Genomic DNA, 14,065 nt, shown 5'->3' with positions numbered 1-14,065 from the left:
GATTCACTATCGACTTCCCTCTCTCTTTTTTATATCCCCCCTCAATCCACTCCATCAGGAAATCCTGTTGGATCTTTCCTCAGACAACATCAGAACCCAAATTCTTCTCACCACTTCCACTTCTACACTATGGTCTGAGCCACCTTGATTATGGTAGCATTCTCCAAGCTAGTCTCCCTTCTTCCACCCGCGTCCCCCTGAAGCATATGTATACTCAGCTCGCAGCCAGACTAACTCTAAAAAGTAAGTTACTTAAGTCAAAATCCTTCCACGGCCTCATTTCAGGTAGAAGGCCTGTGTGCTGGCTCCCTATTACCTCCCTGACCTGTCTCCTGCTACTGCCCTCCTTGCTCATTCAGATTGGCCTCCCTGTAGCCCTCACACACATCTGAACTCTTCAGCTTCAGAGCCTTTGCAGCAACTCTTTGCTCCGCCTGGAATATTTTCCTCCTGGCTCTCCGGAAGCCTCACTCCTTCACTTCTGTAGTCTTGGCTCAAATTCTATCCTTTAAAATGGGACCTCACCTATTGGCATCCATAGCTGACACATCTTTACCCAGCACTACCAATTCCTTCTTAAACTTCCCTCTAACCACTCTCTAACAGAATATATGATTTACTTGGTTTTTAATGTTCGTTGTTTACTGCCTGTTTCTAATGTCATCTCACTTTAAAGGCAGAGTTTTTCGCCTTTGTTCACTAGAACATAGTTCCTGGTTATAGAAGATACCTGATGAAAGTGTTGAAACCACTGTGGATGGAACAAAGGCACAGAGTCAGTACATGTATTTTGCCTACCAAGTGTTACTGAACATGTTTCTGGGAGAAGAGCAGAGAGCTCGTGCTGAAAAATTTCTTGAGGGAGAAGGGGAGTATGAAAGACCAACTAGAGCAAGGAAGGTGACTTTTAAACACTAAGGCAATATTACAGAAACCATGCAGTGCGAATGAAGTCAATGATTTTGAGCAAGGAAATACATTAGAAACAGTATTTTAATCTGGTAACTATTTATAAGGTAGCCCAGAAATAAAAAGCTTTGCATTCTCTTGCATAGTACTTTGTATATGGTAGGACTCAAGAGTTTATTTAATGTAATCAAACTGAATGAGATAGGAGATAAGACTAAGACTACAACAATCTAGACATGAAATAACAGTTTAGAGACATGGAAACAGAAGAGAAGTATTTTTAAAAGAAATCATTCTACAAACAGGCTATTTGAGACAAGAGGGAAGCAGAATGGAAGAAGATTCCAAGAGTATGCCTGAATGACTAGAAAGATTAAGATAAAGCAAAGGAAGTACAGGGCAGGAGAGCATCATCCTAAGGAAGATATGAAGTTCTGTTTGGGTTATGGCTGAAGGCTGTGAGGTTCTATTGGGGGAGAGGGGCTGCTCTGTCCTGGAGAGAGTCAGAGACCAGGAGATCAAGGTCTCACTTTGCAGACAGGATCATACCATGTCACACCACAGCTGTGTGAAGTTCATCAAATCACTTCATCTCTTTGGTTGGTTGGTTGGTTGGTTGGTGGTTTTTTCCATGTAAAATGAAGATAAAAACCAATTGAGTGGGTTGCTTTGAGGATTAATTGGCAATGCCCATGGAAGTGCCTACAAATTTCTTGGTCATTTGCATGTTAAGGTTGAGTAAAATGGATCAGAAGTACCAATGTTAAGTACTCTAGGAATATAAAACCTGAGTTTGGAAAGAGGCAGATCTTGAGATAAAAATGTGGGATTCATCCATTTTTGTGAGATAACTTTAGTGTAATATCAGGTGAAATTCCCAAAGGGGAGACCTAATTGCCCCCATACTGGAGAATACACTGATTTGCACTGAATGACTAATGTTCAAATACAAGAAACTTCCCTCTACAGGTAAGGCTTTAAGTTCCTTATGGTCTTTTCTTTTTTTTTTTTTTAATTTATCTTTACTGGTGAAAGTATCACAGATGTCCCCTTATATACCCTCATTGACCCCCCCCATGTGCCCCCAGGCCTTCACCACACTATTGTCTGTGTCCATGGGTTATGCATATATGCATATAAATTCTTTGGTTAATCCCATCCCACCCCACCCGCCACCTTCCCTCTGAGATTTGTTAGTCTGTTCCATGCTTCTATGTCTCTGGATCTATTTTGTTCATTAGATTCCATATATTAGTGAGATCATGTGATACTTACCTTTCTCTGACAGGCTTATTTCACTTAACAGAATAATCTCCAGCTCATCTGTGCTGTCTCAAAAGGTAAGATATCCGTCTTTTTATGGCTGCATAGTATTCCACTGTGAAAACATACCACAGCTTTCTTATCCACTCATCTACTGATGGGCACTGGACTGTTTCCAGATTTTAGCTATTATAAGTAGTGCTGCTATGGACATAAGGGTGCATATATTTTATCTGATTGGTGTTTTGGAATTCTTAGGATATATTCCTAGAAGGGGGTCAAATGGCAGTTCCATTTTTAATTTTTTAAGGAAAACTCCATACTATTTTTCCAGAATGGCTGCTCTGGTCTGCATTCCCACCAGCAGTGCAGTAGGGTTCTCTTTTCTCCACATCCTCACTAGCACTTGTTGTTTGTTGATATGTTGATGGTAGCCATTCTGACAAGAGTGAGCTGGTACCTCATTGTTGTTTTATTTTGCAGCTCTCTGATGATTAGTGACTTTGAACATTTTTTCCTATGTCTGTTGGCCTTCTGTATGTCTTCTTTGGAGAAGTGTCTATTTTGGTCCTTTGCCCATTTTTAAATTGGATTGTTTGATTTCAGTCTACTATGCTTGAGCAGAGGACGGATGTTTTTCTGTCATCAGGTTGAAAGGGGAAGAACTGCTGGGCCAGACTAACCTGGATTTGTCTGCGATAAAGAGTCAAGAGATCAAACTGTGTAAACTGGGTACAGTGAGCAACCTCTCTGAGCCTTCCTTTTCTTGAGTGCAAAATGAGTTTATAACCTACCTACTTCAAACATGGTTGTTTTGGTCAATTACAACAATGCCTGGAAACCACAGAACACCATAGTTGCAACATGCTGCTTCCTTCCCTTCTGACATAGCCTCATCAATTACTAAAATCTATTTCAGCCTCATCTATATTTCTGCATAAGGAAAACCAGCCACCACAGATGCAGGAATGGTGAAGCTGAAATGAAAAGCACTGTCAAGAGTTAAAACTTCTGTTGTCCCCAGAAGGACCAATTTAGCCTCACAATGAAAGGCTTTGGCATCAATGAGTATTTCCTTTTGATGGCAGAATAAACGTAGCTGTATTCATTCTCTTCTGTCTGTATCTCAGAGCCTCACATTTTGAGAACACTCTGTACCTCAGCAATCATTTGTGTCCTGCAAACTTCTCCTGAACAGACCCAAAAGAGGTATCTGTTGTGCAAGGGAACCAAACTTGCCACTAGATCCCTGTAAAAATATACTTTACTTAAAATCTTCTGGCTCATAAGTATAGTTTTCTACTCTTCCCTTCCCCGAGGAATTGCACAAATACCATGGTAAATTTTTTCCTTAAAAAAAAAAAAATCAGCATTTTTTACTCCTACCATCCCGGTATAAATTGTTACTAGTTCTGGTCAAGCAGCATTCAGAAAAGAGCGTAAACCACCTTCCTATCAAATGAATTTATTGGTCGTCAGTTTTAGAAGACCTCAGAATCTCTCCTTCGAAAAACCTAGTGACATGACTCCCACTGCTTTCACCGACATTAATTCAAGACCTAGAACACCTGATGGATTTCTCCAGGGAATGAGGATCAGAGCTGCTGCTTATCCTCTCACACTGCAGGGGTGGGGAGCCTTTTTTCTGCCAAGGGCCACTTGGATATTTATAACATCATTCGCGGGCCATACAAAATTATCAACTTAAAAATTAGCCTGCTGTATTTGGTCAAACAATTAACTCACCCCTAATGCCTTGGTAGGACCAGACCAAATGATTTCCCGGGCCTTACACGGCCCATCGGCCAGACGTTCCCCACCCCTGCACAGGCCTTCCAACAGTTAGGCACGCCTGAGAAAAGGATGCTGCTTCCCTGTAAATGGGTCTCCACCAGGAGATCCAGCCGGTATCTAAAACACACAGGACAGGCGGCGTTGTGCCTGACAGAGCCATGCTAACTCGATTTCACTCCTAAAATAGTTTTGTTAGTGACGTTGGAGAGAAATAGAAGAATCATCAAAAAAAAACTATGCACCTCCTAGTTTTAAGACCAAGGCATGCAATTGGCTGTGATTCACTCTGAGCACCCTTGACAGGGAGTAGTCAAGAAAACAATGCTGTTATGGAAGCTTATGTTGCCTGAAATGCAAGCAATGAACACTGCTAGTGAGAAACAGGCCTCTCCTCACTGATACCCAGCGAGAAAGAGCAAAGAGTGAGGCTGTATATGGAATCAAATATACAAATACTATTGCATTTAGTATTGACTGCAGGGATCCTTGATAACTGAGCTGAGGGAGGGGAAGGGAAATTGGGTTTTAAATAAGATGCAATGATGGACTATTTAATCACATAAATCTCAGGCACTCCATTCCAAAGAATCCTCACACTGATGTGTGAATCACAAAGGTTTTGAGTTTGCCAATGGAAAATCACTCAGGAATGCTTCCCTTACAGGCTGGTCACTGAACCAAAATCCTCACAGGACCCAGACCTCTCTCTGCTTTGAGAACCAGATCAAAACATCTCAAAGCTGAACACAGTAAATAGAGTTCTCCTTTTAAGCAACCTAGAGAATGACACAGCAGACGTGGCATGTGAAAGAATGAGTTTGTAAAGCAGCCAGAAAATTCCATCTAATCACTTAACACTTACGTCTCATACATATACATATTCTGACCTAAAAAAAAAAAAAAAAGCACCTATTTTTCTTTAGCCCACTACCCTTCTTATCGCTAAATTCATCCTATAACTTTCAAAATTATTTCCACGCTTAAATCATGGGTTACCTAATCAGAAATTATGAAGGTGGTAAGGAAGGATTTTTATGCTGAAAATCTTGTCACTAATGCCACTGACGGTATATCACTAGTACTTGCTGGGGGAAATGTAAATGCAAACAAAAGAATTAAAATTCCCCAACAAGAAAGTGGTAAAAATTCAGAAAAGAGATACAAACTACATCAGAGAAAAATGTGTCATGTAAGAAAGGAAATCTCGGCAGAACATGGTTTCTATCCAGAAGCTACCCATATAGCTTCCTGCTGCTTTTCACCATATCCTACCTTTTCAGCTCTGAGTGAGCTACTTCAGCTCTGTGAGGCTCTGCTACCTGGAAATGGTGGTAATGATCATACTCGTGGCATAAGTTTATTATAAGGATTTTTTAAAGTATGTTGAGCCATTAGCCCACTACCTGCCAGCAGTATTTGGTAAAAGATTAGTAATGCTAGTCATTATCATCTTCATCATCACGTTGATCCTCAAAAATGACTATTCAGAGGTGAGAAAACAGAAGCTGAAATAGTTAAGTATCTTAACCACTGCCCCACATCAAATAGAGAACTGTAGAATTGGGATCAAACTCGGGTCTGTTTCCAGAAGGTTTAACCTTCTCTAGCAATGATTTCAAACTATTGTGTGGACTTGAAAATCTCTCAAAATAGGTTGCTCACAGTCAGAGACTAAAGCATAATTCTCCCACTCTCACACATAAGCTAAGGTCAAAATTCATTCAAGACACATGTACACACTCACACCCTGACCAAACTGTTCTTAAGGGGAGAAATTATAAAAACCATAGTTTATGAACACTATAAGTTTGCTGTATTATTTTTCAAATCTGGCATAAGCACATTAGTCTCTCTGCCACCCGTTAGCGATTTTGAACCCTGTTTCAACAGCATGCCTACAAAAGGTCCGTTGTCACCCTGTTCCTCTCACCTTGACCTTTACTTTCTGCTCTCAAGTTTCTTCAGTTCTCATACACACTACAGGTAAGTCACTAACCAATTTTTTTTTTTTTAATCTAGGCAGATACTTCTCTCATAATGAAAATATACACTCTGGTGAAGCCAATTACTATTCTTCCACATTAAATCATGCCTCCTGTGCTGTCCGTTTTCCCTCTCTGGCATGCATTTATCTTGAATTACAAGTGGTCAGTGAGAAGAAAGCCCCATGGAGCACCTCCAGCCAGGAAAAGCGATGACTGCAGACAGGTCCTGAACTGGACTTCCGATTGGGAGAGGCCTCCAAGATATCTATGAATCAAAAATAACTCCACACTACAAAACAGCATGATTGCAGATTCTTTCATTTAAAGCACACTAAATGAGTTTCTAAATAAAGGAGAAACTAAGGCCATGGTCAGGTTTCCTGTGTCAGGTCAAATTTACCCCCAGAGGGATTCTCTAACATGCTGTTTGTGCCACACTCTTCCCCTCCGAAAACCTCTCAGTTTGAAGACCAATAATTACAAACATTATTGGAAGAAGATGCGTGTCAAACTAAAAACAACTTGTAGAAAGCTTAAACGTTGTTCAGCAAACAATTTATGATCCTTTACAAGCAATGTGAAAGATTTTAAAGGAAGGAAAATGGGTGCCACATCAACTGAACGAAAGACAAATGGAAAACCGAAAAGTCATCAGTAAAATGTTGCTTCAGCAGCACGAAAGTCTTTTTTGCATCGAATTGTGACTGGCGATGAAAAGTGGATTTATTTTGTGAATCCCAAATGCATAAAATCATGGGTTGATTCAGGTCAACCATCAACATCGACTGCAAGGCCAAATCGCTTCAGAAAGAAGACAATGTTCTGCGTTTGGTGGGATCAGGAAGGTGTGGTGTATTATGAGCTTCTAAAACCAAGTGAAACCATTAATACTGATCGCTACCAACAACAAATAATCAATTTGAATCACACTTTGATTGTAAAACAACCAGAATGTGCCAGAAGATATGGCAAAGTAATTTTGCTTCATGATAACGCACCATCACCCACTTCAAAACCAGTTAAAGACACGTTAAAAGATCTTGCCTGGGAAGTATTAACCCACCCACCATATTCACCAGACCTTGCTCCTTCAGATTACCACTTGTTCCGATCAATGGCACACGCACTTTCTGAGCAGCACTTCAAAACATACAAAGAAGTGGAAAATTGGGTCTCTGAATGGTTTACCTCAAAAACAAGAAAAGTTCTATTGGGACGGTGTCCACAAATTACTTGAAAGATGGGGGAAATGTGTAGCTAGCAGTGGACATTACTTTGAATAAAGCATTTTTGATGTTTCTCTTGAAATTGTCACGTTTTCTTTGATTACAAAATCTGCATTATTAACCGATACACCTGGTAAGCTAGTCTGATATTGCCCCTAAATAGTACACTTTCATGCCACCCACATTACCAAGCTATGCCACTTCAAGTCATTGACAGGCAAAATCATTAGTGTGAGGCTAAAATTAACTAGGAGAAGCCACCAGAAACCAGGCAGAGGTCTGAAAGGCATGATGTGGAAATGAGAATTCATCTGGATGTTGAAAAGCTTGAAGCAGTTCTTGCTACAAAAGTTCAATGTCTGTTTAACATGCAGATTCCACCAGAGCTCTTTATGAAGAGTTCATTGTATATTTCTCTTTTTTCAATTCTTTATTTACTGGTCCAAACACAATGGCATAAATTATTCTAACGGAGGGGGGAGAAGACTGTATAATAGCAATCAATCAATCAGATTAAACAACCGGCCAAAGAATTTGCTGCTGTTGGAGCCTCCTTGACCTTTCCCTCCCCTTCAGCAGGGTGACCATCTAGCCCATCCCCCAGCCTCCGAACAGCCTGCCTGACAAGGCACTTGTCTTGTTCTCCTTAATTGGGATAATATGTGCATGTGGTTAGCACTCTGGCACAACACAGATGATTAAAAACTGGTGAGTTCCTTCCTTCCTTCACTCATTCTTCTCTTCAAATCCCCAGAACATTTTAATTCCTTCTCTCTTCTAAGCCTGAATGTTCCCATTTCCAAGCCCATACTTCTTGGCCAATGCCAGCCTTAACAAGGTACTGAGCAGGAGAACAGCCACATTCTAGGTTTGTTTTTTTCAGGCAAGTGGGGAGACATCACCCACTATAATCACACACACACACACACACACACACACACACACACACACACACACTCACACACGCCCCAAGTTAATTCCTCCACCCCGCCCCTTGTGGTGTCAGAAATGATTCTACTAAAGAAGACTCCCTTTTTTCCCTGGAATTCTTCCACTTGGAGTTGCGTATTAATATGCAAATGACCCTTAATGTTAACATTATCCGTTAACACCTGATCTGCAGTGAGGGCTAGAGACAAAAATGCCCAGGGAGACAAGGCCCTGGGCACGAAACACTAACCAGGCATCCAGATGGAAGGAATTTCACAGAAGAGGAAGAGGGGCTGGGATGGAGAATATAGGAAAGATTCACCTCACAGTTTTGCTTGGGGCCTCTTCTGCTTTAAGGTAATGACTGACTCTCTAGTCAATTACAACACTCCCTCCAATCTTGGCTGCACTTTGAGACCAGAAACCCAGGGTTAAACCCATTTTTAAAAATAGGTACCACAGTGCCCATTGCAATGGCATAGCATATGCTCAATATTAGTGATTTAAGTTCTAGAGTCAATCTTTTCTAAATATTGGTGAAATGGCTGTTCTTAAACACAGCTTTAAGGATGCTCACTCCTTTTCAAATACCTCTACAGTAGTGTCCAACCAGATGTCTGAATGGTGACAAATTCTGAGGTTTTAAAGGCCCGATCTCAGTTGACTCCTTCCTAGCTGGTAAACTTTCCTCACTACCATATATTAATACAGGTGGTTTTCGATGGATTTATTGCTATAATTCTATTTCATGTCCACGAAAGTTTCTTTTCCTGACTCAAATATTTTCTGCCTATCATTAAAAGCCAAGTTTAAAGTTATCATAGTTACTATGGAGAGGGGTGTCATTTCTCTTTTTTTTTTTTTTTTCAGTCTTTCCATATTGAAAATAGAAAAAAAAATTAAACTGACAACTGGAAAGCACTTTAGCATCTCCCAATCAAATCCATTATATTACAGACGAGTTCACTAAATTCCAGAGATATTATTACAAACTATAAAGACAGCTGAAAATGGGGAGAGGGACCTAAAAATGTCAGTACTTAGCAAGATGACTGCTTAACATAAAACAATGAAATTTGTAAAATATTTACAATGTGGTTAGTGTTTTTGGAAACACTCTATTCCTTACCCTTTGCCAAGAAACTTAGCATCACCAGTTATAATTTGAAATTTTAAACTGGCCGGGTCATAAGCACATATTTGAGAAATGAGGGTAACTACCATAATTTTATAGTCAAATTATAGACATTTTGAAATAATTAATCTGAGGGGTTTTTTTTATTCCTGTGTACTTTAAATTTTCAATATTATTAAAATGATTTAATTACTTCAATAATTCACCAAACATCTAAACACAATATAAATAATATTTTAAAATCTGAGAATTCACAATAATTGTTAAGCCACAGAATTATAGCTGAAAAGAATGAGCAGATAAACAGTTGGAGATGGGAGGGCACCTGATTTGCAGCATTTTCCAATTTTCACAGTGTAAATACTGCCCCAATTTCAATTTACTCACATCAGTCAGGGATCAGGGATGAAAAATGTGCCCATCCGGATTGGCTCCAGCACATCTGGATATGAGACCAGAGAGTGTAGCCTTTTCATTGCTGAGCCCTTTCCACAGAGCTGACCACTTCTTTATAAGCTACTGTGCCCTGAACACATAGGACATAACTGCTATATATTATTATGCTTATCTACTCAACCCTCTTTACAGTGGCTTTCAATCTTTATTTGGATGTAGAACAGTAAAAAACACATTTTACCTCATGACCCACCCTGTGAACACACATACGTGCAGTTTTATGTACACACACGGATGCATAAAACCAAAACAGAAGCCTCACAAGATAAAACACGCCCTAAGTGCAATGCACTGATAAGAGAATATTCTATTCTCTTCCATTTCATTTTTAAAATTCTGAACTTGATCCACTAAATTGGATTCATATCTCACTATTTGGTTAGGACCCCCAAAATTAAAAAAAAACAGTGCTCTAATAGCCTCTAAACTCATTTGTATCTCTTCCTGTCTAGTAGTACTTACTGAGGCCCAAGAAGGTTAAATACTTGCCCAAATATGAACCTCCCATCATTGATAAAAGATCCCTCCAGGCAAAAGCGAATTCATTACTCAGAATCAGGATATTCACGGCTTGACACTGGAAGCTGAAAGGCCGTCCATGACAGCTTCCTCTTCCCCAGAAATTGACAGAAAAGTTCTGTAAAAACTACTGATGAAAGTTCGGCCCTTTACACTACACAGAGCCCTATGGCCAAGCCTGCCTGTTGGCCTAGGACCGTGGTCGGCAAACTGCAGCTCTCGAGCCACATGCGGCTCTTTGGCCCCTTGAGTGTGGCTCTTCCACAAAATACCACGTGCGGCTGCGCACATTCAGTATGATTGAAACTTCATGGCCCATGCGCAGAAGTCAGTTTTCGGCTCTCAAAAGAAATTTCAATCGTTGTACTGTTGATATTTGGCTCTGTGGACTAATGAGTTTGCCGACCACTGGCCTAGGATGACTAGGCAAATTCAGTGATTCCCGTTTCTCTATTAATAATATTCACCCCTCAAGAGTGTTGAAAAGATACCTAACTTTTTCAGAAAACATTTTCAATCCTCCAGGGAAATGCTATGTAAATGCTGATTAATAATAAACATATTTTATGTATACAATATCCATTAAGACCAGCTTTCTAATAACCAGAAGCCAAAGACTTAGTTGGAGAAAATACTCGGGAAAATAACACCTGAACCCATGGCCTTTTCTCCTCCATGTGCTCACGCACCACTTTTTTTTTATAGGTGTATTAAACGTACACTACAGTTTCAGGACAATCCAGATAAGCATCCTCACTAAAATACACAACACCATTAATCATCGCAGTGACAGTGCTCCAATTTAACATCTTGGGGATTTCCTCCCCTTCTTCATCATTTATTTGCCAATATTTCCTTGTTATGAATATCCCCCTAGTGACTTTGCCTGGCAGTCACAGCTGTGCTGCCTACTGTGTCTACCTTGACTACAAATAACACCAATTCTTTAAAAAGCCAGCCCCGGAGACGATACCTACGGTTACAAGGAAAGCCTTGCCATTGACTGGATTCCTGGTGACCTCATCCGGGCTCCTGACCTTAAATAGACAAACCTCGGCCTCGAAGCGGAGTGTAATTTCAGACACGTGAAACTGGCTTAATTACAAACGAACAACAGTTGGCCGTTGGGCTCCAATTACTTGAATGGTCAATAATCAACTGCTGATTTAAGATGGTCCTTAAAGGACCCCCTTCTTATACAACAAAAGGCTTCTTCAAAGTATCCATTAATCACAACAAAGCCACAAAATCACTAGAAATTACAGAAACCTGACCACCAATAACCACAATACATATGACTCACAGGTAACAAGAATTTTTGAAGTAATAATCAGAAATAATTTTGCATATAATTACACTGATTCTGATGAAGGGAATGATGCTGTCTAAGCAGCAAAACATGAAGAAATAAAGCGAGAGGCAAATAAGTGACAAAGATTCAGGGATACCAGCCCATTTCAGAGAGCAACCTTCACTGGCTCCAGGATTTCCTGATCGTTTATAAAATGGAAACCATGAAAGAAAATGCCCTGTGAGCAACTGGAGGAGTGAATGAACCAACTTGTATTCAAAAAGAATTTTTAAGGAAAAAGGGTATTTTTTTCAAATAATGAAACTCTACTGCAAAAGAAGTTAAGAGTTTTTGGACAAAACACACCAAACTATATCTGCAAAGTATAGCTAGAAAGACTAATGCTTCAATGGAATAATGTTTACCTTAACTTTACATTTTTATAAGAAAACTTAATTAATTAATTATAGGTTAATGTTGCTTCAATTAATATTCCATAACTTTTGTGAAAAGCATAAATTTTATCCTTTTTGAGAAGATGCCAATTTAGACTATTGTTTTTAAAAACAAAACAAAAAACTGAAACTTTCTTCTTTGTAAAAGCAATACAAGGCAAGCTATGATATAGTAAAATGCCTTTCCTCCCCAGAGCAGTGTTCACTTCAGAGAGTAACAACACCTTGTTACCAGCTGTGCAGATTCTGTTAAGTAATGGACAAAGCAAATGGCAGCAAAGACAGAAGACTCAACTTCAATTTAACTGTCCTGTAAGGTACATAGTAATTAGCTGCAAAGCTCTGAAATCTTAGCTAGCATGTTAAGTCTGCTACATGACAGTATAATTTGACTTCTTAAAGGATTATGCAAATTACAACTCATCATTCCATTACAGGACTGAAAAAAAGTGACAGCTAATTTATACATAACACACCTTTCAAATCCCTAAGATGCACAGCACCTGTGCAATGCATTTTGCTGAGATTTTCTTGCATATAAGTATTTGTTTATTGCAATAAAAAGAAGCTTACCTAAAAGCTTTAATATAGTCATTTTTTAAAACTCTTAGACCAGAATTTCAAAAGCATTCACATTTTTTTTTTTTTCCTGTCTGGATTCCAGACACATTTTTTTGGTTGTTTTTATTCTATTCGGTTTTTGTTCCCCCTCCCCCCGACTAAATTAGAAAAATATAAGGTTTCAATACAAGGATATTTTTTAATAGCTGGCAACCACACGCTGATGCACGAGTCAGAAGGAAGACTCACAAAGATTTCAACATACTTCTGGTAGGTAGATTCACAGTAGATTCCGTCATATCTGTAGATTTTCCTACATTCAGATTGGTTGGGCAGAGGATGCTGGGCAGTTATTCTGTAGAGGCATCAAAAACAGATACACATGACTAAAGGTTCTCTACAGTCAACTGGAATGCAGGATAACAAGTATGTTGAAATTTAATATAGTTTTCTTTTTATGCTTTTCAGCTCTATACATAATTGCAATGTGCACATACATTTTAGAACATTAACTTCCACTTTTAGGAAAACTGCAGCAAAGACAACTTTTCAGTTCTTCATCAGAACAAAAACAATTTTTTTAACCTCAGAGTCATAAAAGTGGAAGAAAATAAAGACATAAGGTCTAAAGCTTAACTCACTCTACAATTCCCATGATTAAAGGAAATGCCCAAAACAAATGCCATTAGTTTTTTCTGTTACAGGATTGTCATTAATTCAATCATGCATTATCATTGTAGGCAACTGTAAATTAGCCATAGAACCTTTCTAAAGTTAATATATGTTTCAGATTTACTCAAGTTATATAGTTTGTATGTTACTGACTTCTAAAAGGATATATTATATATACAGCTTACAGAACTGAACCCAATTAGGGATGAAAACACAAGCGAGGCCGTCAGGAGCGCGGGTTAGATGTTAACAGGCACCTGAGATGAGCTGATTACAGTGGCTCGAGGTTTCTTGGCAGTTAAGCAAAAGGGGGAAAAGCTTATACATACAATTTTGATCTGTAGTACTTAAGCATATAAATTCATCGGAGACTCCCCACTATAGACATAAAAATGCTGAGAGTTTTCTGACCACTTTCTTCAAATGACAATCTCTTCATTCAGGAAACAAAAAAAAAGGTATTTAAGAAATCTATCATATATTTTAGAGGAAAGTAATGTAATGTAACCAACACATAATATCAATAGAGTACCAAGCCCTTCCTTCTAATACCACTTTATCAGAAAAGGTAATATAATACCTAAATATTTAACATATATATGTCTTTAATAACTTCTTAATTACTAATTAAAACATAAAGGGTTCTTATTATTTTGTAAGAACTCAGATGACTGTGTTCAATTTCTTTGAAGTAGAATAGTAAGTTACTTAATATTTCATAAGGCCCAATATATTTAATGACAATACTTCTTCTACCTCTACTTTCGAGCTTTAGTTAGATGTATTCCTAAGAATTTATTTAAATACATTTCTGTTCCATTCAGCCTGGCCCCAAATCTTATTAAATTAGTGGGCCAACAGTTTTATAT

The 14,065-nt window shown here is 38.8% G+C and overlaps 1 protein-coding gene across 1 annotated transcript in view; it reads right to left on the bottom strand.

Moving 5' to 3' along the window:
- Nucleotides 1-14,065, bottom strand: part of NPAS3 (neuronal PAS domain protein 3) — an 875,944-nt gene that overhangs the window by 744,903 nt on the left and 116,976 nt on the right. The window contains exon 2 of the mRNA XM_054716524.1: nucleotides 12,790-12,879. Within this exon, the coding sequence (XP_054572499.1) occupies nucleotides 12,790-12,879 (90 nt within the window). The remainder of the gene's footprint in view (nucleotides 1-12,789; nucleotides 12,880-14,065) is intronic.

This window comes from Eptesicus fuscus, chromosome 5 (assembly GCF_027574615.1).
Source record: "Eptesicus fuscus isolate TK198812 chromosome 5, DD_ASM_mEF_20220401, whole genome shotgun sequence".
Taxonomy (NCBI): domain Eukaryota; kingdom Metazoa; phylum Chordata; class Mammalia; order Chiroptera; family Vespertilionidae; genus Eptesicus; species Eptesicus fuscus.
This window is presented reverse-complemented; position numbering and strand designations above follow the sequence as displayed.